This window comes from Bubalus kerabau, chromosome 19, assembly GCF_029407905.1.
Source record: "Bubalus kerabau isolate K-KA32 ecotype Philippines breed swamp buffalo chromosome 19, PCC_UOA_SB_1v2, whole genome shotgun sequence".
Taxonomy (NCBI): Eukaryota; Metazoa; Chordata; class Mammalia; order Artiodactyla; family Bovidae; genus Bubalus; species Bubalus kerabau.
The window spans coordinates 46,426,493-46,453,965 of NC_073642.1; the positions used below are offsets into that span (position 1 = coordinate 46,426,493).

The 27,473-nt window shown below is 37.1% G+C and overlaps 1 protein-coding gene across 11 annotated transcripts in view; it reads right to left on the reverse strand.

Annotated features, from left to right (window-relative positions):
* RALGAPA1 (Ral GTPase activating protein catalytic subunit alpha 1) overlaps positions 1-27,473 on the reverse strand; it is a 207,685-nt gene that overhangs the window by 153,255 nt on the left and 26,957 nt on the right. For all 11 annotated transcript variants that reach the window (XR_008705596.1, XM_055556543.1, XM_055556538.1 and 8 more), the window contains exons 2-7: positions 17,009-17,119; positions 16,412-16,461; positions 13,554-13,611; positions 9,528-9,571; positions 5,005-5,182; positions 2,709-2,824 (exon numbers count right to left, since the gene is read on the reverse strand). Coding sequence is in view for 10 of the 11 variants with exons in the window: in XM_055556543.1 (XP_055412518.1) it covers positions 2,709-2,824; positions 5,005-5,182; positions 9,528-9,571; positions 13,554-13,611; positions 16,412-16,461; positions 17,009-17,119 (557 nt within the window). In the remaining variant the exon portion in view is untranslated. The remainder of the gene's footprint in view (positions 1-2,708; positions 2,825-5,004; positions 5,183-9,527; positions 9,572-13,553; positions 13,612-16,411; positions 16,462-17,008; positions 17,120-27,473) is intronic.

Here is a 27,473-nt window from a genome sequence, read left to right on the forward strand (position 1 = left end):
GTGTTTTATCAATCAGGATATGCACATTTCATATATGAAAACAAACAGGTTATCCTACATAATACATGTACCTAAAATTTTTGAAAGTACAAGTAGGTTTAAGTAAAAATAACATCCCTCCACTCTCTAAGGGCATCCTCAGTGCACCTCCTCAATTGCTGCCTCTAGTCAGATTGATCCCTAAATCAAACCATCTTTCATTTAAAGTGCCACAGCTGCTAACTATAAATGAAAGACTAGAAAGTAAACACAATTGGCTCGCATAAGGTATATACACATGAAGTTCAGTTTCTGTTCAGTTCAGTCGCTTAGTCGTGTCTGATTCTTTGCGACCTCATGGACTGCAGCACACCAGGCCTCCGTCTCCATCGTCAACTCCCGGTACTCAAACTCATGTCCGTCGAGTCAGTGATGCCATCCAACCACCTCATGCTCTATCATCCCCTTCTCCTCCTGCCTTCAATCTTTCCTGTATCAGGGTCTTTTCAAATGAGTCAGTTCTTTGCATCAGGCGGCCAAAGTACTGGGAGTTTCGGCTTCAGCATCAGTCCTTCCAATGAATATTCAAGACTGATTTCCTTTAGGATGCGCTGGCTGGATCTCCTTGCTGTCCAAGGGACTCTCAAGACTCTTCTCCAACACCACAGTTCAAAAGCATCAATTCCTCGGTGCTCAGCTTTCTTTATAGTGCTACTCTCACATCCACACATGACTACTGGAAAAACCATAGCTTTGACTAGATGGACCTTTGTTAACAAAGTAATGTCTCTGCTTTTTAATAAGCTGTCTAGGTTGGTCATAACTTTCCTTCCAAGAAGTAAGTGTCTTTTAATTTCATGGCTGCAGTCACCATCTGCAGTGATTTTGGAGTCCCCCAAAATAAAGTCTCTCACTGTTGCCCCACCTATTTGCCATGAAATGATGGGACCAGATGCCACGATCTTAGTTTTCTGAATGCTGAGTTTTAAGCCAGCTTTTTCACTCTCCTCTTTCACTTTCAACAAGAGCCTCTTTGGTATTCTTCATTTTCTGCCATAAGGGTGGTCATCTGCATATCTGAGGTTATTGATATTTGTCCTGGCAATCTTGATTCCAGCTTGTGCTTCATCCAATCCAGCATTTCTCATGATGTACTTACTCTGCATTTAAGTTAAACAAGCAGGGTGACAATACACAGCCCTGATGTACTCCTTTCCCGATTTGGAACCAGTCTTGTTCCATGTCCAGTTCTAACTGTTGCTTCTTGACCTGCATACAGATTTCTCAGGAGGCAGGTCAGGTGGTCTGGTATTCCCATCTCTTGGATTTTCCACCGTTTGTTGTGATCGACACAGTCAAAGACTTTGGCATAGTCAATAAAGCAGAAATAGATGTTTTTCTGGAACTCTCTTGCTTTTTCCATGATCCAGCAGATGTTGGCAATTTGATCTCTGGTTCCTCTGCCTTTTCTAAATCCAGCTTGAACATCTGGAAGTTCACAGTTCACATACTGTTGAAGGCTGGCTTGGATGATTTTGAGCATTACTTTGCTAGTGTGTGAGGTGAGTGCAATTGTGTGGTAGTTTGAGCATTCTTTGGCATTGCCTTTCTATGGGATTGGAATGAAAACCGACCTATTCCAGTCCTGTGGCCACTGCTGAGTCTTCCAAATTTGCTGGCATACTGAGTGTAGCACTTTTAGAGCATCATCTTTCAGGATTTGAAAGAGCTCAACTGGAATTCCATCACCTCCACTAGCTTTGTTCATAGTGATGCTTCCTAAGGCCCACTTGACTTCACATTCCTATGGCTCATATCACTTCACAGGATATCTGGCTCTAGATGAGTGATCACACCATTGTGATTATCTGGGTCATGAAAATCTTTTCTGTACAGTTCTTCTGTGTATTCTTGCCACCTCTTCTTAATATCTTCTGCTTCTGTTAGGTCCATACCATTTTTGTCCTTTATTGAGCCTATCTTTGCATGAAATATTCCCTTGGTATCTCTAATTTTCTTGAAGAGATCTCTAGTCTTTCCCATTCTATTGCTTTCCTCTATTTCTTTGCACTGATCACTGAGGAAGGCTTTCTTATCTCTCCTTGATATTCTTTGGAACCCTGCATTTAAATAGGTATATCTTTCCTTTTCTCCTTTGCCTTCACTTCTCTTCTTTTCATAGCTGTTTGTAAGGCTTCCTCAGACAATCATTTTGCCTTCTTGCATTTCTTTTTCTTGGGGATGGTCTTGATCCCTGCCTCCTGTACAATGTCACAAACCTCTGTCCATAGTTCTTTGGGCACTCTATTCAGATCTAATCCCTTGAATCTATTTGTCACTTCCATTGTATAGTCGTAAGGGATTAGATTTAGGTCATTCCTGAATGGTCTACTGGTTTTCCCTACTTTCTTCAATTTAAGTCTGAATTTGGCAATAAGGAGTTCATGATATGAGTCAAAGTCAGCTCCTGGTCTTGTTTTTGCTGACACTATAAAGAGTCTACTATAAAAATTCTCTCTCTCCAGCTCCCTTTCTAAGAGGTTCATAATCCCTCTAATGATTTTATTTCAGGAAGAGCATATTAACATATATTTTCAGAATTAAAAATCTGTTACTCTTCCTTTAGGAAAATAAGCAAGTATCTACTATGACAGCATAACTGGAAGGAGTTGAAAATGAACTACCCACAGGATAGTAAGAAGGGTGATATAAAAGAAGATTACACATACCTGAATTACTATATATTTTAAAAGTGCTTCAAGAAAATAGCTTGTAAGATCTTCTTGTCCTTTATCTCCTGATTGTGGGGGGACAAGTGGAGTGATTTCCTCTATAGTGACTTGAGCTATCCAAAGACAAAAGTTTGGTATCACCACAAATTTAAGAATATTTAACTATTTATAGTTAGTATAAAATATAACTACAAAATAGAATAAAATTTAACTACAAAACAGATAAGCAAGGAATAAGCAAAGCTTGAGAATATTCTAATGATTGAAACTTGAAATAAACCTAAGGTCATATTGACAGCCCATCACAACCACCATCAACTTTAATAATCAGCTGTTTCATGAACCCCTGATCAAGGAAATGTGACACAGGGATGGACAGATATTCAGGGATTAAGAGTGAATAACGTTGGCCTGAAAAAGAACTGCTCATATTTTCAAATTCAGATTAAAAGTGTACATGACAAAATTCCATAAATACTATAAAAACATATAATACTATGCTTATTCATCAATTAAAGGACAATCTGATCACCCTAGGTAATGTCCGCACTTCTTAAGGTAGCATCTTTATTCAAAGGATGATATACTATTAATATTTCCCTTCCAGAAAGAAAGAGAATTTAGTATTTTAGTTCCCTGTTTATAAAAGTCCACTTGTAAAAAAAAAAAGAAGAAACTTGCACATTTTTTAACTTTTCAGATATTCAAAAACATTGATTATAACAAAAGCAATTCAAGAAAATCAACTCATAACTAAATTCTCTTAAATATTTCCCAGGCAACACAGTCAGTACCTCGTTTAGCATAAGCAGGTTCCTAAACCTATTTCTGAGTAAATAGCAGGCAAGAAATTAAGCCCAAAGATGGATTTTTTTTTACAGTTCTCTTTGCACAAAGTAAAACATACTTGGACTTCAGTGTACATCAAAATTACCTAAGGATACAAGCTGATACATGACAATTCAAAATTAAATGCAAAAATGGCCTATATTAAACAATAACAGGGGTCTTACAGGCCCTAGTGAGAAAGCCTCTTGCACAGCTAATTCCTAGAGAGAGAAAACTACAGGCCTGAAAGTTTGCCTTTCAAATACAAACTAAATATCCAGAGCCCATATCTCTACCACTTCCTCTGTTGGGCTCTTATACTCAGGGCTGCTGCTGCTGCTGCTGCTACTAAGTCACTTCAGTCGTGTCCGACTCTGTGCAACCCCATAGATGGCAGCCCACCAGGCTCCCCCGTCCCTGGGATTCTCCAGGCAAGAACACTGGAGTGGGTTGCCACTTCCTTCTCCAATGCATGAAAGTGAAAAGGGAAAGTGAAGTCGCTCAGTCGTCCGACTCTTCGCAACTCCATGGAATGCAGCTTACCAGGCTCCTCCATCCATGGGATTTTCCAGGCAAGAGTAGTGGAGTGGGGTGCCATTGCCTTCTCCATACATTCAGGGCTACTAGTCCCCTAACCTAATGACCCTTAGGACTAGGTACCAAATAACCAGATACAACCTCTATGCCCCAGAGCCTGCTATTAATAAAATTATCCGAACTAGCCAGACTTAGACATGCTCACCCTACTTCACACATTTCTGACTGAGCTCTTGCCCATGATATCCACCCCTACCCTACAAGCCCCATCCCCGACTGACCCTGGTGTTTCCCTGTGTGACCACCCTCCTTGGTGTGGCACAACCACTTCTCCTGGGAACTATGAGTAACAAGCTATCTTTTAACAGCAATCATCTCCTGATCTGTTGGCCTCATTATACCTGGATGTTTTAAAATTATTTATTTACATTTTTTACTGACATACAACATTATATTAGTTTCAGGTGTACATGATTCAACATTTGTATGCACTATAAAATAATCACCCCAATAAGTATTTACCATCTGTCACCAAAATTACAAAAAAATTTTTTTCTTGTGGTAAAAACTCCTAATATTTAGTTTCCTAGCAACTTTCAAATTCACAACAATTGTCATCAACTACAGTTCCCATGCTGTCCACTACATCCTGATGACTTACTTTATTTACTTTCTGACTAGAAGTTTGTAACTCTAGATCCCCTTCACCAGTTTTGCCCACCCTCAAACCCCTAACCCTCCCCTGCTCAAACCACCCCCCGCCGCCCCCAGCAACCACGAATCCTTTCTCTATGAGTTTTGTTTTATAAATCCCACATTTAAAAACATGGCCTTGGATTAACCAGTTAAAAATGTACAGACATTTAAAAATATATATTAACAAACTACACAAAATTTTTCAAATAATGATGGAAAAGATGAATCTTACTTTCTTGAAGGTTGAGTGGAGGATTAATGAGGTTATCTAAAGTTCGAGGTCCATATTCAGACTGTGGTGCTGAAAATCCAGGGATTAAGCATGAAAACATCCAAAGCTGTTCTTTGCTACAGTTATTCTGAAGAGCTTGCAACCATAATAAGAAAAGCCGAACACCTTCCCGCCTAATCTAAAATGAAATGAAATGAAAAACAGTAGTTTTATTTAAAATTGAAATATTTTCTTCCTTCCATGCCAAAATTCTCTGGAAGATGGTTACAGACTGATACTATCCAAAGGAGAGGAAGAAAAGGAAGGCAGGAAGGAGAGGGAGACAGAATGATAGCCATGACCAATTTACTGACCCCCTTAGCACTTATAAATCTAAATTTATGGATTCTGAACAAATAAACTTGGTGTCTAACTACCTAAGGAGTTCATGATCTGAGCCACAGTCAGCTCCTGGTCTTGTTTTTGCTGACTGTATAGAGCTTCTCCATCTTTGGCTGCAAAGAATATAATCAATCTGATTTCAGTGTCGACCATCTGGTGATGTCCATGTGTAGTCTTCTCTTGTGTTGTTGGAAGAGGGTGTTTGCTACAACCAATGTGTTCCTTGGCAGAACTCTATTAGCCTTTGCCCTGCTTCATTCTGTACTCCAAGGCCAAATCTGCCTGTTACTCCAGGTGTTTCTTGACTTCCTTCTTTTGCATTCCAGTCCCCTATGATGAAAAGGACATCTTCTTTGGGTGTTAGTTCTAGAAGGTCTTGTAGGTCTTCACAGAACTGTTCAACTTCACCTTCTTCAGCGTTACTGGTCGGGGCTTTAAGAGATTTAAGATTTAAGGGACTAGATCCGATAGACTGAGTGCCTGATGAACTATGGATGGAGGTACGTGACACTGTACAGGAGACAGGAATCAAGACCATCCCAAGAAAAAGAAATGCAAAAAAGCAAAATGGCTGTCTGGGGAGGCTTTACAAATGGCTGTGAAAAGAAGGGAGCGAAAAGTAAAGGAGAAAAGGAAAGGTATTCCCATTTGAATGCCGAGTTCCAGAGAATAGCAAGGAGAGAGAAGAACGCCTTCCACAGCGATCAATGCAAAGAAATAGAGGAAAACAATAGAATGGGAAAGACTAGAGATCTCTTCAAGAACATTAGAGATACCAAGGGAACATTTCATGCAAAGATGGGCTCAATAAAGGACAGAAATGGTAGGGACCTAACAGAAGCAGAAGATATTAAGAAGAGGTGGCAAGAATACACAGAAGAACTGTACAGAAAAGATTTTCATGACCCAGATAATCACGATGGTGTGATCACTGACCTAGAGCCAGACATCCTGGAATGTGAAGTCAAGTGGGCCTTAGGAAACATCACTATGAACAAAGCTAGTGGAGGTGATGGAATTCCAGTTGAGCTCTTTCAAATCCTGAAAGATGATGCTGTGAAAGTGCTGCACTCAATATGCCAGCAAATTTGGAAAACTCGGCAGTGGCCACAGGACTGGAAAAGGTCGGTTTTCATTCCAATCCCAAAGAATGGTAATGCCAAAGAATGCTCAAACTACCGCACAATTGTACTCATCTCACACACTAGTAAAGTAATGCTCAAAATTCTCCAAGCCAGGCTTCAGCAATACGTGAAACGTGAACTTCCAGATGTTCAAGCTGGTTTTAGAAAAGGCAGAGGAACCAGAGATGAAATTGCCAACATCTGCCGGATCAAAAAAGCAAGCGAGTTCCAGAAAAATATCTATTTCTGCTTTAAGGACTATGCCAAAGCCATTGACTGTGTGGATCACAAGAAACTGTGGAAAATTCTGAAAGAGATGGGAATACCAGACCACCTGACCTGCCTCTTGAGAAACCTATATGCAGGTCAGGAACCAACAGTTAGAACTGGACATGGAACAACAGACTGGTTCCAAATAGGAAAAGGAGTATGTCAAGGCTGTATATTGTCACCCTGCTTATTTAATTTATATGCAGAGTATATCATGAGAAATGCTGGGCTGGAAGAAACACAAGCTGGAATCAAGATTGCCAGGAGAAATATCAATAACCTCAGATATGCAGATGACACTACCCTTATGGCAGAGTGAAGAACTAAAGAGCCTCTTGATGAAAGTAAGAGGAGAGTGAAAAAGTTGGCTTAAAGCTCAACATTCAGAAAATGAAGATCATGGCATCCTGTCCCATCATTTCATGGCAAATAGATGGGCAAATAGTGGAAACAGTGGCTGATTTTATTTTCCTGGGCTCCAAAAGCACTGTAAAAGGTGACTGCAGCCATGAAATTAAAAGATGCTTACTCCTTGGAAGGAAAGTTATGACCTATCTAGACAGCATATTAAAAAGCAGAGACATTCCTTTGCCAACAAAGGTCTGTCTAGTCAAGGCTATGGTTTTTCCAGTGGTCATGTATGGATGTGAGAGTTGGACTATAAAGAAAGCTGAGTGCCGCAGAATTGATGCTTTTGAACTGTGGTGTTGGAGAAGACTCTTGAGAGTCCCTTGGACTGCAAGGAAATCCAACTAGTCCATCCTAAAGGAGATCAGTCCTGGGTGTTCATTGGAAGGACTGATGCTGAAGCTGAAACTCCAATACTTTGGCCACCTCATGCGAAGAGTTGACTCATTGGAAAAGACCCTGATGCTGGGAAAGATTGAGGGCAGGAGGAGAAGGGGAAGACAGAGGATGAAATGGTTGGATGGGATCACTGACTCAATGGACATGGGTTTGGGTAGACTCCAGGAGTTGGTGATGGACAGGGAGGCCTGGCATGCTGCGGTTCATGGGGTCACAAAGAGTTGGACACAACTCAATGACTGAACTGAACTGAACTACTTAAAGCTATCAGGTAATTTTTACACTATAACTTTCACTTATAGAAAATCAAAATCATTTCCTTCTTGTTAACTTCCATTCTTCCCCACATTGCTGCTCTAATCCAAGAAGAAAGAAGAGAGGGCAATGACCACTCCTTGGTATAACTGTTAACTGCTAAAAGGAGGAATGGTCATGGGGATCTGGATGCACTGCTAACTCATTGCTCTTGTCCTTTAAAGCCTTATCAGCCTGAAATTATCTCATTTATTTATTTTGCAATGCCCAATACACAGAAAATAAATATTTAAACTGAAGAATGCTCTTTCAGGAAGACAAAAGGAGAAAACAAAGCAGACTCCAAATCTCCAAGCAAACCACAAAGTTCTTCACTAACCTAACCTCCCTGATAGCTTCGGATATTCCTCTATCACAGCTTTGTATAAAACTGAGCTTCCAAGGTGGTGCTAGTGGTAAAGAACCCACCTGCCAATGCAGGAGATGTAACAGAATCAAGGTTCAATCCCTGGGTCGGAAAAATGCCCTTGAGAAGGGTATGGCAACCCACTCTTGTATTCTTGCCTGGAGATACCTGGACAGAGGAACCTGGAGGGCTACAGTCCACAGGGTAGCACAGATTTGGACACAACTGAAGCAACTTAGCACACATGCATGGTTTGTAAACAGCCACTGCCAAAGCTAGACATCTGTTGCTACCCTCTCAGTTCAGTTCGAAACAAGACAGAGCTGTAGGAAGGCTTATCCCATTGTACTGCAAACCCAAACCTTGACACCACAAGTACCTACAATGAGACTTTTACCCAACTTACAGCAAGATGCTTCTGGGCTAAGAAGCTTTTCTAACCACAGCACAATGGAATAATAAAAAAGAAGAAAAAATAATAATAATGAACCATTTTTAACAGATGTACTACTTCCCTCTATATCTCACGATAGCTATGGTAAAATGAAGAATTATTTGTTGAATAGCTTAATAATTTGTATCTTCTGGGGACCACAGGGCAAAGCACAGTTGTCCCTCAGTATCTATGAGGTAATGCTTCCAGGACCTCCGCTACCATGGATACCAAAATCAGCATATGCTCAAGTCTGATATATAAAATGATATGGATGTAGAACCCATGGACATCAAGAGCTGACTATGTTTCTGCCAAATGAGTCAAATGCAGTGGTAAAACTACAAAAAGTTTTCAATAGCATGGTCAACCTCATGTATACTGACCGTGCTGCTATTTTTTAAGTGATTTCACTTCAATCCAGGGAACTGAAGATTATTCATATTTATTTAGGAAAACAATGATGCAGGCAAGTGGAACAGTTGACTATATGCTTTACTCAGTTTTAAAAAAGAAAAACCCACAGAAATGGGGCTTTCCTGGTGGCTCAGTGGTAAAGAAACCACCTGCCAATGCAGGACACATGGGTTCAATTCCTGTCCAGAAAGATCCCACATGCCACAGAGCAACTAGGCCTGAGTGCCACAACTACCGAGCCTGTACTCGACAGCCTGGGAGCCACAACAAGAAAAGCCACCGCAATGAGAAGCCAGGACACAACTAGAGAGTAGCCCTCGCTTGCCACAACTAGAGAAAAGCCTGTGCAGCAACGAAGACCCAGCACAGATGAAAATAATTAATTCAAATAATTTTTTAAATATAATAAAGAAATATAATTACATTATACCTTCAAGGAGTTTCCTGTGTGTAGTAGTTTCTTTAAAATCAATCCTGAAAAGAAAACATGATTTTAAACATTCATATCTTATTCATTTCTAAATGTCAAGAGTTATCAGTAAGACTTGAAAACACTTTAAAAACAAGTCCTTGGTCACCTCCAAATTATTCTTGGTGACCTTAACATCCCTCTGGCCATAGTCTTGGGATAGAGGGCATATAAAAAGTCATCATTTTAACACATGGTTTACTGGAATTAAATATGATTTATCCTATTAAAACAAACAATAAAACAAAAATTGCATTTAAGGCAACAATCTATATATTTTACTGAATTGAACTGAAGAATATAAACAAACACTTTTACCATCACTAATACAAATAAAAACCACTGTAGAAAATTTTATAGTTAATCAAATAAACACCTGAAACTGTAGTATTTCTTAACAAATGTTTCCCCTGTACTACTTTTTCTTTTCAAAATACTCAAAAGTATTCAAAATACTTTTTCTTATAATTATACAATATTTCAAAGCTATAATAAAATAATGAAATAATATTCACAACCAGAAGTCCACCATTCAGTCTGAACAAATCTAAATAGTCTCACGTTTCCTATAATTTCAAAATTTCATTTATTTGTTATTTATAATGTTTTATATAAGGATCACTTAAGCCTCCCATGAATTCATCCTGAATCATTTTCCCCCTTCCCTCCCCAAAAGAAATCTTATCCAGATTTTGTTATTATCTCCAAAAATATTTTATTACTACTTATTTATAAATCCATAAAATATTTAGAAATAGTTTCTATGTTTAAAATTTATACCAGTAACAAAATTTCCTCTACAGCTATTTGTTCTAATCTTGCATCTTTATTCTTTCTAGTAACATCAAGATTACATATTTTTATATGAAATACATATATAAAATGATTAAGACTGTGACTATATTGCTTAAGTTTTATTTATCATACTAAAATAAGTTTTAATATTTCAACAAATTGTGTTGATTTATCTGCAATTCCCTTCTTCGTGTCTGAGCAAATTCAGTTTCTTAAAACAATTCTATATAAAGCCTAGGTCTTAATTAGCTCTCCTAAAAAATCTATACATGCTAAAATGCATTGTAGTATCACCGACTGAACCCTGGAACAGAAAAAGAAGTGGAAAACTAATCAAATCTGATGAGCGTTTTTAATCACGCATGGGCAGTAAATTCTGTCGGATGCTTTTCTTCCACTGGCATTACAGTCAAGTAAACATCACAGTCAGCATTACAGGTGGTTTTGTCATTTATTCTATTAATACTGTATTTTTCACAAAATGCTTTTCAAATATTAAACCAACCTTGCATCCCTGAGATAAATCCCAATTGGTTACCATTTACATAGTCTTTTTGTCATACTACTAAATTTAGTTTTTTAATAAATTATTAAAGATTTTTGCCTCTGTGTTTATGATGGATTTTGAACACTACTGTGTTCTTTTGTGAGGTCTTTAATCTGGCTTTATTATCAAGATAATAACAGACATGTACATAGACTTGGAAGAGTTCCTTTATTTTCTGAAAGAGTTTGTGACCAATTGATATTACATCTTTTTAAGATATTTGGAATTAAGCTTTCCTTTGTGAGATGATTTATAATTGTTACTTTAAAGGCCCCAGAGATTAAAAAAATTATAGAAATTAGATGGTACATTTGAAATGAATCCTTCTCAATTAGTAGATGTTTTTAAAGTATTCAACAACAGGGAACAACAACAGACGCAAGGAGATGCAAAATGGAATACAGCTTTTCTGGCAGCAGCACTGAGAGTGAGTAATCTAAATGAGGGCTCCCAGGTGGCTCAGTGGTAAAGAATCTGCCACCAGTGCAGGAAATGTGGGTTCAGTCCTTAGGCTGGGAAGATCCACTGGAGAAGGAAAGGGCAACCCACTCCACTATGTCTGCCTGGAAAATGCCATGGAAAGAGAAGTCTGGCAGGCTACAGTCCACGGGGTCACAAAGAGTTGGACACAACTGAGGGACTGAGCACATTCTTTTTTGAGTCAGTTTGAATAATTTCTATCTTTCTATGAATTTGCTTATTTTATTAAAACTGCCTTGGGTCTTCCCTGGTGATCCAGTGCCTAAGATTCCATACTCCCAAATACAGGGGGCCTGGGTTCCATCCCTGGTCAGGGAACTAAATCTCACATGCTGCAACAAAGACTCGGCACAGTCAAATAAATAAATATGTTAAAGAAAAAACTGCCTAACTTGTTAGTGTCAAGTTGTTCAAGTTACTTTTTTTAAGGATTCTTAGTGACAAAGAAAAATGACCATTGATATATCTTCTCAAATTGGACATTTATTGGAATACTACTAAACATGACAACTAGATAGCCCAAAGCTCTTTTACATAATGAAGACTACATTCCTCAGTAGAAAAACTTTACAAGTTCAGATGTCTAGAGAAGTTTCTTCACAGATAACCAAGAACATTTTAATGATTAAGAAATAAAAAATAGGATTTCACTATTCTATTGCACACCTTATCATGCTTATTAGCAATTTATATGTCTTCTTTGGTATGCTGCTGCTGCTGCTAAGTCGCTTCAGCCGTGTCCAACTCTGTGCGACCCCATAGATGGCAGCCCACCAGGCTCCCTGGGTCCCTGGGATTCTCCAGGCAAGAACACTGGACTGGGTTGCCATTTCCTTCTCCAATGCATGAAAGTGAAAAAATAAAGTGAAGTCACTCAGTCGTGTCCAACTCCTAGCGACCCCATGGACTGCAGCCCACCAGGCCCCTCCGTCCATGGGATTTTCCAGGCAAGAGTAGTGGAGTGGGGTGCCATTGCCTTCTCCGCTTTGGTATGATATATATGCAAATATTTTGCATATTTTAAAAACTTATCTGTCTTACTGAGTTGCCAGAGTTCTTTATATATTAAGGACACATCATTTTTAGTCTTGAGCTTTATCAAAAAAGTTTATTCTCAACAGGCTTTATTGTTTAAAATTTTGTCTTTTTTAGCCCCTGCATCAATATCCATCCGATATGTAGTTTCTTTTGCTTTCAGAACTGCTAATTGGGATGACTTACAGTTTCAAAGCCTCAGAGATTTTATTTGCTACAACTGATTAAGAATTGTAGGGCCTAAATAAATCTATGACTCTTTTTTAAGAGGAAAATACAATTTTTACAAATGAATATAAGGCCTATAACATTCTACTTCAACAATGTAGATATGGTGGCTGGCTGTGTATTCACCACAAGGGAAAGGTCATGAGAATCACTAGCAATCACCTTTGTTCTAATTGAGACACTGAACCAAAGCTAGAAATTGCCTACTTGCAGATTCCTTTTTTATCCAAGAGGGAAAAAAGGCTTACAATGAGAGTCAGAGAGTCCTGTGGCAATGCTATGATTATTAAAGAACCAGACTCCAAGCCAGCCAGCATCTTGGCTTAACTCCTTGTAAGAGAAGCCTGTGACCTGCCTATTTGGTCCTTCACAGTAATCTACAGCAGGGTTGCATATTTTTCCTTTCCCCTTTTCCTTTTCAGCTTCATTTCCTGATCTGGGAAGTTCTACTTTGGCTCTTTAAGCAGTAAGCTAAACCCCAGGTTCCCTCTTTTTTTTTTTTAATGGAGCAAACTGCCAACCTTACACTGCTTGCTTTCAAACCTGGAACCCATGGCTCTTATACTCGGCACTCTGCATTTTGTCTTCCATTTCTGATTACAGAATATTTACTTTGATGTAGAATCTACTTTTATTTTTAGGCTTTATAGTTTATCATCATTGCTAACATATTCCCAGTAACAACAGGTGGATCAAAGAAATTTAACATGCCACTATGAAACTTAACAAGCCTTCATGTATGTTTTTATCTTATATTCCCAGTAAGTTTAATTTTGTATTCTTTATTTATTTTTACTAAAGTATAAACTATGAACTCATTTCAAGTAATAACCAACTCATTACAGAATATGTTCAAATATTATCATTTATTTCAAATATGAAATAGTATTTATATTACTTACCAATACTATGAAACTGCCATCGCTGATGAATTCTTTCTGGAAGAAGTTGTAAAATTTTCTAAAAATCAATATGAATAAAACAAAGAAAAGTATGAAAAGCAAGTAACAAGTCCACATCTTCAACAATGTGAAAAATTAAAGAACTTACACAAAGCCTTTAAGAGTTTCTTACGCAGAAGCTAGTATTACAAATACAAAATCATCTTTGAGCTAGTCTGATGGTAGTGGCACTACTCCAGTACTGGCATACTGATCAGTATCTGAAAACTCCAGAAAACAACAAGCTATACTAACTAAGTCTTGGAACAGGAAATTGATGAAATTTATCTTTTATAATGATGTAAAAATTATATTTCTCTTTAGTGAATAAATACTATATTTTTTAAGGCTTGTTTTCTATTCTTAGACTTTCTGTGGCAACTACTGATCTGTTCTAAATTCTTTTAGATACTAATATCTGTTATATTTTCTCTTCACGTAGTTCTTTCTTTCTCCTATTTTGATAAGCCTAAGAGGGGAAATATTTTGCTTTCACAAAAATGCTATCAAATACTTGTACTAAATTAATCACATGAACCCGAAGATACTTACATATTATAATGGCTATAGGTATGAGAAAAAAATTTTTAAACTCAGGAGCCCTATGGTTAAGCTAACCCATACATACTTCTACAAGTTTGGAATATTTCTTACATATAATATCTTCAAAATTTTGTCTTTATTTTCCTTTACATATTGCACCTGTATGAATTATTCTACTTCAATAGCTAGCTGCCTTATTATGCTGTTGAACTACGTTCTCAATACTCATCTGCTTGCTGAATGGTATTTGTTATTATTGTTGCTATATTTATTACTAGAGTCAACATTAACTGAATGTTCATAAGGGCTAAACAATAGACACTTTATATAAAGGGTATTTCATTAATCCTCAAAACCATCCTAAAAGGAGTGATCTCATTTGCCATAACAGGTTAAGAAATGTGCTTAGGTTAGAAAGTGGAAAAACAGATTCCAGCTTCCATATTCCTATTTCCAGAATTAGTGCTTTCATACTATTCTGTTCAAAGAATGGTATGCCTGTTTTTACACTTCTCTATCTTCCTTTTGATAATTGTCTCTAGTCCTTCTAAGAGGATGATGAAGAAATTATAAAGTTCTTCACAGACAGGTGCTATTCCCACATAAGATACAGAAAATTCTACAGCCTTGTCCTCCTACATTTCTCCCATACTTAGCCAGCAACTGTATAATTATATTTATTGCGGTATGGAAAGAGCTAAAATTATAGAAAACTAAAAGGACAAGTTTGTGAACTAAAGTACTTCTACATTATCACTATTAAATTATACTTTATCATCTTTTTATTCACTAATATAAAGATGAAAGAAATCATGTACACTCTTAACTACATAGAAGAAAACAGAATATCAATCCTATGTCATTAACATTCCACAATGATGCACTTTATTTCAGAAAAAGGAAATCAGTTTCTTTAGATAATTTCTTGATCTTTTAAATCATTAGTCTCTAAAGGTGGAAGTCAGATATTGTTACCATCATAAGTACAAAAACAGCACACAGGTTAAGTATTTTTTCCAAAAGATAAAAACCCTACATTTAACAGTTCTTTTCCTAATGATATTTAGTGATGGATTATAGACAAACATTTCAGTTCAGATTAACAAATGACCAGTATATATTACATACAGAAAAATAAGGATTATGTTTTAATAGAAGGAATACCCTGAAAGAGCTTCTATTAACTAGTCAATTATCTCAATTTCCTAAAAATAGTTTCACGAATGTCTGAAGGAATACTTTCCAGGAATTATTATCTTTTCTCTGCACATACTTTTTTATTCTTTATCAAAATATCCATGCTTTAATATTCCCCTTGTAAACAATTAATGCAAACACTTTGGGAGGTAAATATGAGCAAATTCCTCAGGGTTAATGACTAACGAAAATTAACTGCAGAGCTAGGTATCAAACCAGTTACTTCTTTTGGAATGCTTTAAAAAAAAACAACTTTCTTTTTTTAAGCTGTGACTAACTCAGCAACTGAGAAAGATCGAATTCTTTAAATTCTTCTAAACCATACCAAAATAGTCAATATACAAAACACTGAATTTTAATTAGCAGTAAATAGAATAGTTCAATCTTTAGAAACTGATTTCTAAATTCTTTATGCCTTTCAAAACACAAGGTCTAATTAATCCTGGCTGTTTCCTGATTGCTAAAATTCTCAATAAAGATTGGAATACTCCTATCACTATTTGATTTGAATGCCAGAATGAAGAGCAAGGAGTTATTTGAAAAGCATGTGTGTCCCTCATTTTTATCACTGTGCCAAAAATAAAACAGAAGTTTTAACAGAGTATCATATGTTATTTCCTTCTACTTATTTAGCAATACAAACTTGTCCTGCCCCAATAAAAAGTAATGTGGTAGAACAACAATGTATAAAATGTTTAAAATTATTCTATACAAGTGTTCAATGAAAAGCAGTTAAAGCAGAAACTATGAACTCCTTAGGTATATAACAGTTATATTAATTTATCCTCTCAAGTACATTTTAGAATTTCTTTAAAAAATTCTCCATTTGTGTAAACATCACACAAATTAAAATTTTTATTGCTTGTAAACACCATAAATATTGTACCAATTGTGGCTTCAAATGCATAAAACCATTAATTCTATCTGTACCTAAAATATACCTCAGAAATTTTTTTAAACAATAGAATTTAGTTTTTAAAAAGCATGGCAGATTCAGAGTGCTTGTTAATATTCAATATATTCCTTTGTATGTTCCAAAAATTAATTTTGGGAAAAAAGTTACATAGGTAGGTACGTACCTCAAAAATAAAAAGTATAGCATCCAATTCCTCCCTTTGAGACTTGTGACCTAAAACATTTTTACAGAAAAATATTTAAATATTATCATTTTGTCCTCAATGTCAACAACCACTTAAAAAGCTTAAAATATTTCAGGCATAGTTTTTTCTCAGTGATTCTTTAATAAAATATTTAAAGTGCATTCTGTTCAATGTGTAGACAATATCATAGCATTTCTACTCTTTTTAGACAATTACATTTAGGTTCTACATATTTATGTCTAAAAAACAATAATATATTGTGGCAAACTCTTAAGTGAGCTCTTAAAAATCAAATTATGAAAATGACTGCTCAAACCTTACACATGGCCCTAGGGCAGAGTAAAGGTGAGAAAACAAATCTGACCAGAGAAAAGGCAAATCCTCTAAGCCTTCTCAAAATAATAAGGGTATTATTAATACTACTAACCCACAGTGTGAGCAGGGTGTCTACAAGCCATCTGAGAGGAGAAGTGAAATAATACTAAAATTTCAATGTGAAAAAGTCTATTTTAAGTGAATGTTTATGACAATTATTTGAAACATCAGCATAAGCCAGGATTGATTTTAACATCTTACCTTTCTGTTTAAGACTAGCTTCAATAGTAACAAAATTCTCAAAAAACACATAATATATATGTGAAAAATGTTGGTCAAAAAACTGTTTAAGATCAATGGATTCTGCATTCTCTGAAAAATAAATGAAAACAATTTTTAGTGATTACTATTTATATCACATTCAGCAAATATTTACTGTGGCAAGTTTCCTTCAAAAATGTCAAAGAACTGCTCTTAAATGTCTATTAAAATATTTGAGAGATTAATTTATACCTTATTCTCACAACTTTAGTTTTTAAAGATTTTATTTAGTTTTAATTTTAAAAACTGGCCAAATCAGGTTATCATAATCTTTGAAGAAAACAATGTCTCAGAAAGATTCATCCAAAATCATGAACCAAACCAAGTTTTATTTTCAACTCACAGCTTACATTTTGTAACTTCTCCCCAAGACAGTTAAAAATCAGTATTTCTAAGAATAATAAAACATGACTAAAATACATTTATTTTAAATATCTAACAGCCAGCTTTACAAATAGGGATTTAAGTATTACAAAAGTCATAAAATACTGTTATAAGAACTGTCAGTGTAGTCCAAAGCACAGAAAATTAAACATTTAATTGTATCCACAGCAGCAAGAGAAGGCAATGGTAACCCACTCCAGTACTCTTGCCTGGGAAATCCCAGGGACAGAGGAGCCTGGTAGGCTACAGTCCATGGGGTTGCAAGGAGTTGGACAAGACTGAGCAACTTCACTTTCACTTTTCACTTTCATGCACTGGAGAAGGAAATGGCAACCCACTCCAATATGCGTGCCTGGAGAATCCCAGGGACGGGAGCCTGGTGGGCCCCCCGTCTATGGGGTCGCGCAGAGTCGGACATGACTGACGTGACTTAGCAGCAGCACAGCAGCAAGTGTTAGGTACTAACACAAAATTACTTTGAAAACACAGGAAGGAGTGAAGGTGGGAAGAGAAGAAAAGCTTTGACAGAGAATGTATTATATGAAAAGATCTTTACGGACAGGAAGGTATTTGGATATGATGTGGTGGTTTTGAATAAGAAAGACATTCTTGGCATAAAGAAAAACATGAAGAAAACAGGATAGAAATCAGAAAATTCATTCATTTTGGCTAGCTTTGAGCATTTTGATAAAAATAAAATGGAAAAAGTAGCCTTGCTATGTCATGAAATGTCTCAAGTGCAAACTAAGGAAAAGGCATTTATCATTTAAAGCAAGACAGCTATACAGATACAGAGTTGCTTGTGCTTAGTCACTCTGTCTTGTCCAATGCTTTGCAACCTCATGGACTGCAGCCTGCCAGGCTCCTCTGTCCATGGGGATTCTCCAGGCAAGAATACTGGAGTGGGTTGCCATGCCCTTCTCCAGGGGATCTTCCCAACCCAGGGATCAAACCCAGGTCTCCCACACTGCAGGCGAATTCTTTACTGTCTGAGCCACCAGGGGAGCCTTAGAATAATGGAGTGGGTAGCCTCTCTCTTCTCCAGGGGATATTCCTGACCCAGGATTCAAACCAGGCTCTCGTGCATTGCAGGCAGATTCTTTACTTATGCATTTTATTGTTTTCAGAGGGAATGAGAAAGTTGGGGAAAGGGGGAGGAATTAATAACTTTTATATACTTCCAACTATTCAAATTCATTTACAAAAAGCACGTGTCTCTTCTATAATAAACAAATTTGAAAAAAGCAACTTGAAAAAAAATTTTTTTTTTACACCCTGGGAGTAAAATATAGGATAAACTACTACTTGTTGGTAAACTCAAGTTAAAGGTAAAAATCAATTAATTTCTTGGAATGCTTTAAGGCTGAATAGAAGATTTCAGTATAAAGTTAAATATTAACAACATATACATAGCACTTTAAATTCTCTGTGGTATATTATCTTATCCTGTGAATATTCATAATAACTCCTAAGTTGATAGCTCATCTATGGAGTTTTCCAAGACCATTTCCCTTTTCCTTCACCCTCCCAAAGGAAGGGATGGATGCCCTCTCCTCTCTCTTTCCTTCTGTTCTCTACAATTCTCTCATGAAAGTAATTATGTCTCAAGTGTTTCCTTGTCTCTTTTCCAGGATTAGTCTATAGCTTCTTTAGGACAGAAAGTGTGTCTACCTTAGCCTTTATAAAACCTAAGCACAGTGCTGAACATGCAAATGTGTTTTATTATAAATAAATAAATAATTTTAATTTTATTGTATTCACTTTGTATCTCGGAAATTTGTATCTCGGAAAACACTGCACAACCTACTGACAAGCAAAACAGCATTGCTTCATCTTGACTGGAATAAGAACACCCAGGTTCTATTCCTACCTGTAACAGTATCTGTGTGACTCTTCAGAGAACTGGGGGGGTGGGGGGGAGTAACAGCTAACATAAACAATATTTCCCATATGCCAGACACTCTTCTAAGTTCTTTATAGAAACTAATTCCTGTATTCCTCAAAACAGCACTATGAAATAAGTACTATTATTATCCTGACTCTAAAGATGAGGAAACAGGCATAGAGAGTTTAAGTAATTCAGTTAGTGAGAAACAGAGTCATGGATTTAAACTCAACACAGCCTGGACTGGGGTTCCCTGGTGGCTCAGACTTAAGAATTCACCTGCGATGTGGGCAACCTGGGTTCGATCCCTGGTTTAGGAAAATCCCCTGGAGGAGGGCATGGCAACCCACTCTAGTATTCTTGCCTGGAGAATCCCCATGGGCAGAGGAGCCTGGCAGGGTACAGTCCATGGGGTCTCAAAGAGTGAGACACGACTGAGTGACTAAGCATAGCACACACAGCCTGGACTTACTGCTTATACTCTTAACCTCTATGTTATTCAGCCTCCAGTGTTAGCACATTTATAAGAAAAATAAGAAAAGAACAAAGGTAAGAATAATAGTCACTGAATACTAGTTAAACATATTTTAAAGAATACCAAAATAAAACACATACAACTAAAATAAACAGGAAAAGTATTCTATTTTCCCCATAGAGTAGTTTGAAATAACAAAAAACTATTAAATCAGAATGAAATAAACTGCTATAATTATCACTAAATTTCCTGAAACTAATGTTTCTAACAAAACTAATGTCCCCAGGGAAAAAAGAAAATGAGAACAAAAACAAAGCAAAACAAAAAAAAAATCAAAACATAACAGAAGCAAACGTGAATCAACTTAAGATTTTGCAACATAATTTAGGAGCCAAGACAGCCTCTATTTCCTTCCCATATACTAGGTTAAACAAAGCCTGGAAACTACATACTAATAAAAAGTACTGGATTGAAATTAAGAAGTTTGTTTTTTAAATCTGTGTCTTATTTATAATGATCTAGTTAGCAAATAAAAACTTTTATAAAATACTTTTGCTCATCAATTCACAAAATTTACATGGTCCGGGGAAAACAGGAGAAGAAACACACAAAAAAAGTGGATATAAAAGGATAGGTAGATATAAAAGAATAATATAAAAGAAGGCTTCACCAATTTAAAAACAACTCTCTAAAATAGTAGCACAAGAGAAAGGAAAATATAAAAAGAAAAGAAAAGCAGGAAGAAAGATTACGGAAAAAACTTCTACCCAATACCTTTCTCCCCCTCCGTCAAATGACCATAATCCATTATGGGTCTTGTTTTTTTCTCTTTCTGTGAATGCCTCCATTAATTTCAGTCAATATGGCTCCTAATTATGTAACATTAGCTGGTACAACTGTCCCTGTGTATCAGCAGGTGATGGTTCCAGGAACCCATCAGATGCCAAAATCCAAACATACTCAAGTAAGTCCCATACATAAAATGACATAATATCTGCATATAACTTATGCACATCTTCCCATACATTTTACATAATCTGTAGATTACTTATAAAACCTAACACGATATAAATGCTATATAAATAGCTGACTGGGTGCATCGAATTCAAGTTTTGATTTCTGGAATTTCTAGAACTTTTTTTCCCTAACTATTTTGGATCCATGGTAGGTTGAATCTGAGGATGCAGACCCACCACTCCAAGATGGAGTGCCAATTATATTATTCTCTTATAGATGCTGGATGCTTTGGGGGACAGGAAGCATACCTTAGCTTCTTTAACCTTTGATATTTTTTTCAAAATTTTAATCTGAGGGAGTGCTCTGCATAGTGCTAAACTGATAGCTGGAACTTAAAAGCGTTAAACATTCAAAAATTTCCCCAATTTTAGAAATACTTTTGTTTGATTTGTTTGTGAACTAGAGGTTCCTTAAAATAATCAAATAAACATTTCAACTATAAATTAAGATTGAAGTTTCTGAGATTGTAAAAAACTGACTCAGGCTTAGGAATGCTTTGAAGACCTTTGGGAATACTAACTTCAAGTGGCAAAACAGTTCCAGACCTCACTGAGTTTTCACAAATAAAATTTCAGATGTCTCTTTAAGATCTTTTTATGAATAAGGTTAACATACCTATTTCCTACTACATACTTTGAAGACATTTAAACTCTGTAACATACATTATTAAAAATTACAGTTTAGAAGCCAGTGTTCCTGAGCTTAAATTTCAAACACCTGTACTAATACCTCCCTTATAAAAGTTATCACATAACCCAAGTTGGAAGACCAAAAATTCAACAAATTTTGCAATATCATCATTCTTCCTTCTCACCTGTTAAAAAAAAAAAATTACCATTTAGAACTTTTTCTCAAATGATGGCATTATAATACACTAAACTATGAAGCGTACTACAAGGAATCGGCTTCTAACAATAAAGTAACAATGCAAATTATTTCCTTAAAATAACAATAAAGAGAACTGATGCAACAATATGGTGAATAACACACCAAAAACCTCTCCAATTGCAGAGACACAGAAATGCTGGATAAAAATAAATACAAGTTCAAAACAAGAGAGGGGAGGAGTGGAAATGAAGAAAAGAGAGTAAGAAGGAAAGGAGGAAGTGGGATGTTGGAAAAGGGCTACGAGGGGAGAGGAAGACGCTAAGAATGTGGAATGGTGAAAGGCAGGAAGGAGTTGAAGGGGAAATATGGAGGGAAGGAGATTGGAAGGAAGGATGAAGAGAAGGGAGAAAGGTAAGGGGAAAGAAACACAAAAATACAGTATTAAGATACAAACAATATGGAGTTAAGCACAAATAAGGAGGAAAGCAGAAGAGAAAAGTAGGAGGAAAAGGGGGGGGGACTACACAAACAGGCTGGAAAATAATAAGTAATACATTATCAAGTTCTAAAAAGAGATGGATATATGAGAAGTGAGAAGAAACTGAGAAAATGGAGGAAGAAAAGAAAGGACAAAACAAAGAAACAAATACTTGGAAGAGAGCCTAGTGCTCTTATTCAGAATGTTCTAACACAGAAGAATAGCAAGATGAAAATATTATATAAAGATGACGAGAGAAGATGGTGGAGTAGGAGAATGTGTGCTCATTTCCTCCTGCAAGAGCACCAAAATTGCAACTAGCTGTTGAACAACCATGGACAGGAGGACGCCGGAACCCACCAAAAAAAGATACTCCACGTCCAAGACAAAGAGACCTGTAGTGAGATGGCAGAGCAGCACAATCACGATAAAATGAAATCCAATAACCGCAGGGTGGGTGACCCACAAACTGGAGAACAGTAATACCAAAGAAGTTCTCCCACTGTTGCAAAGGTTCTGGACCTCACCCCAGGTTTCCCAGCCTGGGGATCTGATAAAGGGACTGGGAATCCCCATGCAAGCAGACCTTGCGGGACAGTGGGATTTGATTACAGGACTTCCAGGGGCCTGGGGAAGAGGGAGACTCCAGTCTTGGAGAGCACAAACAAAATTTTGCACATACCAAGACAGAGAGGAAAGGAGCAGGGACCCCATAGGAGACTGAACCAAAATTACTTGCTAGTGTTGGAGGGCTGCCTATGGAGGCATGGGATGGCATGGGGACAGGGGCACTGGCAGGATCAGGCCAGTAAGGGCTCCCTTAGTGTAAATGCTCTTGGAGTTCACCATTAACCCTACCATAGAGCCCATAGACCCTAAGTCTGGGTCAGTTCAATCGTTCAGTCATGTCCAACTCTTTGCCACTCCATGGACTGCAGCAGAGTGCCTGAAGAACTATGGACAGATGTTCGTGACATTGTACAGGAGGCAGTGATCAAGACCATCCTCAAGAAAAAGACATGCAAAAAGGCAAAATGGTTGTCTGAAGAGGACTTACAAATAGCTGAGAAAAGAAGAGACGCTAAAGGCAAAGGAGAAAAGGAAAGATATACCCATTTGAAGGCAGAATTCCAAAGAATAGCAAGGAGAGATAAGAAAGGCTTCCTCAGTGATCAATGCAAAGAAATAGAGGAAAACAACAGAATGGAAAAAACTAGAGATCTCATCAAGAAAATGAGAGATACCAAGGGAACATTTCACGCAAAGATGGGCTCAATAAAGGACAGAAATGGTACGGACCTAACAGAAGCAGAAGATATTAAGAAGAGGTGGCAACAATATATAGAAGAACTACACAAAAAAGATCTTCATGACCCAGATAACCATGATGGTGAGATTACTCACCTAGAGCCAGACATTCTCGAATGTGAAGTCAAGTGGGCCTTAGGAAACATCACTATGAACAAAGCTAGTGGAGGTGATGGAATTCCAATTGAGCTATTTCAAATCCTAAAAGATGATGCTGTGAAAGTGCTGCACTCAATATGCCAGCAAATTTGGAAAACTCAGCAGTGGCCACAGGACTGGAAAAGCTCGGTTTTCATTCTAATCCCAAAGAAAGGCAATGCCAAAGAATGTTCAAACTACCGCACAAGTGCACTCACCTCACACATAGCAAAGTAATGTTCAAAATCTTCCAAGCCAGGCTTCAACAGTACATGAACTGTGAACTTCCAGATGTTCAAGCTGGTTTTAGAAAAGGCAGAGGAACCAGAGATCAAATTGCCAACATCCGCTGGTTCATCGAAAAAGCAAGACAGTTCCAGAAAAACATCTACTTCTGCTTTACTGACTATGCCAAAGCCTTTGACAGTGTGGATGACAACAAACTGTGGAAAATTCATAAAGAGAAATATCAGACCACCAGTTAGAATATCAGCAACAGTTAGAACTGGACATGGAACAACAGACTGGTTCCAAATTGGGAAAGGAGTACATTAGGGCTGTGTATTGTCCCCCTGCTGATTTAACTTATATGCAGAGTACATCATGAGAAACGCTGGACTGGACGAAGCACAAGCTGGAATCAAGATTGCTGGGAGAAATATCAATAACCTCAGATATGCAGATGATACCACCCTTATGGCAGAAAGCAAAGAGGAACCAAAAAGCCTCTTGATGAATGTGAAAAGAGGAGAGTGAAAAAGCTGGCTTAAAACTCAGCAATCAGAAAACTAAGATCATGGCATCTGGTCCCATCACTTCAGAGCAAATAGATGAGGAAATACCAGAAACAGTGACGGACTATTTTGGGGGGCTCCAAAATCACTGCAGATGGTGACTGCAGCCATGAAACTAAAAGATGCTTACTCCTTGGAAAGAAAGTTATGACCAACCTACACAGCTTATTAAAAAGCAGAGACATTACTCTACCAACAAAGGTCCATCTAGTCAAGGGTATGCTTTTTCCAGTAGTCATGTATGGATGTGCGAGTTGGACTATAAAGAAAGCTGAGTGCTGAAGAACTGATGCATTTGAACTGTGGTCTTGGAGAAGATTCTTTAGAGTCTCTTGGACAGCAAGGAGATCCAACTGGTCCACCCTAAAGGAAATCAGTCCTGACTATTCATTGGAAGGACTGATGCTGAAGCTGAAACTCCAATACTTAGGCCACCTGATGCAAAGAAATGAGTCATTTGAAAAGACCCTGATACTGGGAAAGGTAGAAGGCAGGAGGAGAAGGGGGCGACAGAGGATGAGATGGTTGGATGGTATTACTGACTGAATGGACATGAGTTTGAGTAAACTCCAGGAGATGGCGATGGAGAGGGAGGCCTGGTGTGCTGCAGTCCATGGGGTTACAAAGAGTCAGACATGACTGAGCGACTGAACTGAACTGAACTGAATCTATTTTGACAAAAAGCTCTATTTACCAGGAAGTCTTCACTTCAATTCTGCATGAAGTTATAAAATATAAAAAGCAAAAACCAACAGCTATCTAAGGAAAAGCAACGTCACTTAAAGTGTGGTAGATTTTGGAGAGGGTGGGATGTATGGAGAAAGTGACATGGTAACACACATTACCATACCTAAAACAGAGAGCCAATGGGAATTTGCTGAATGACTCAGAGAACTCAAACCTGGACTCTGTAACAACCTAGAGGGGTGGGATGTGGAGGGAGGTTCAAGAGGGAGAGGACGTATGTATACCTATGGCTGATTCATGTTGATGTTTGGTAGAAACCAACACAATACTGTAAAGCAATTATCCTTTCATTAAAAATAGATAAAAATTTTAAAAGTATGGTAGATTTTAACACATCTGTCTCATATTTAGCAAAGGTAAGGCTAATAACTATGCATAAGATTTGAACACACAATTAGCACTTTACCCTTAAAACTCTGAATTCAATACAGTATACATCTTTTCATGTAAAAGTGAACTAGTAAGGACACAAACTAAAGAGAAAAAGAACCAAGAAAAACAGCACATACCATGCTCTCTGGACTTTCCTGGTGGCTAGAGGTAAAAATTCTGCCTGCAATGTAAGAGACCCAGATTCAATCCCTGGGTCAGGCAGATGCCCTGGAGAAGGGAATGGCAACCCACTCGTCTTCTTGCCTGGAGAATCCCATGGACAGAGGAGCCTGGTGGGCTACTGTTCATGGGGTTGCAGAGAGTCAGACACAACTGAGTGATTAACACGTGCTCTCTGATGAAAATTAAATAAAATTTAGAATTAATAACTAAAGTTAACCCCCCATATAAAAGGAGGAAAGTGCTGGAGAGTACCTAATTCCCACAAGCCAGACTAGGAAAACTTACAATTGATGCAGCAATTAGCCCTAGAATGAACATTACTCCAGAGCCACCTAACATATCATAAAAGCAAGATGCAAACAGATCAAACTGTTTTCAAGATTATCTGAACAGAGCTCAATTTTATAGGTGTACAAATATCCAGGATGAAATAAATTTATCTTGTCTGGTATTTAATTGAAGACTACCAGGCATGCAGAGAAGAGGAAAACCTAAATCATAATGAAGAAAATAATCATCAAATCAGATTTAAACCAGATTTTAACACAGATGTTAGGCAGGCAGAAAAGGACATGAAGACAGTTATTCTAACTACATTCCACATAGCCAAAAAGTTGAGGATGGAAGCTGTATAAAAAGAACTATTCAAATCGAGCTTCTAGGTATCAATCAAAATTATGATGTCTAAGGTGAAATGTTAAGAGATGTGTATATACAGGTACTGTAAACACCGGGCTGCCCCAGGTGGTTCAGTGGTAAAGAACTGTCACCTGCCAATGCAGCAGATGCGGGCTCAATCTCTGGGTTGGGAAGATTCCCTGGAGAAGGAAATAGCAACTCACTCCAGTATTCTTACCTAAGAAATCCTATGGATTGAGAAGTCTGGTGGGCTACAGTTCATGGGGTTGTAAAAGAGTCAGACATGACTTAGTGACTGAACAACTACTATAAACATTAAAGCAACTACGAAAATAAAAACATATGGGTAATAAACCAAAAAAAAGAATATAAAAATCACAAAAATACTTTATTAATCCAAACAAAGGCAGAAAAAGAGAAATAATAATCAAAGGGAGTAAGTAGAAGATAGAGTAGATGACAGACTCTACATAAATAATCACATTAAATAAAAATGATACTCTTAAAATGTTAAAGACTGTCAGATGGATAAAAAAGCAAAACTCAACTACACTGCTCACAAGAAATATAAAGTGTGCACTTAAAATATATGCAGTTTACTATATGTTGTTATAACTAACATACATTTTAAACAGCTCAATAAAGCTGTCAACACTATGTTCATTAGTTTCATTCCAGTATGCTTTTTGAAGTGAGAGTGGGTGAAATGGAACTTCAAAAATAAAGTTTCTGGAATCACTCTAGGAAATGCATTGATCTACAGAGTATTTCCTCAACACTTAAACCTATGCTCCTCTGTGTCCACAGAAGTTTTTACACATGTGAGTACATTCTTGTATTGGCAAGCAGATTCTTTACTACCAGCACCTGGAAGCTCCCCATGAATGCATTCTTAAGAAAAAACCCCCAAAACTCGGAAAACACTCGTAACACATTTACAAAGGAATTTAAAGCAATATAAACAAAACCAAAAAACGACTTCTTAATGCTTTCAAATATAGTCTACTGTCCCAACATTTTAACTAGAAAAAAATAACTCAGAAAATAATTACTAAAATCTATTTTTATTTTTATATAATAAATCAATATTAACATAAATGAAAATGGCAAACTCACTCTTGTATTTAACAATGTAGCAAACAGGTAAGTCAATCTCT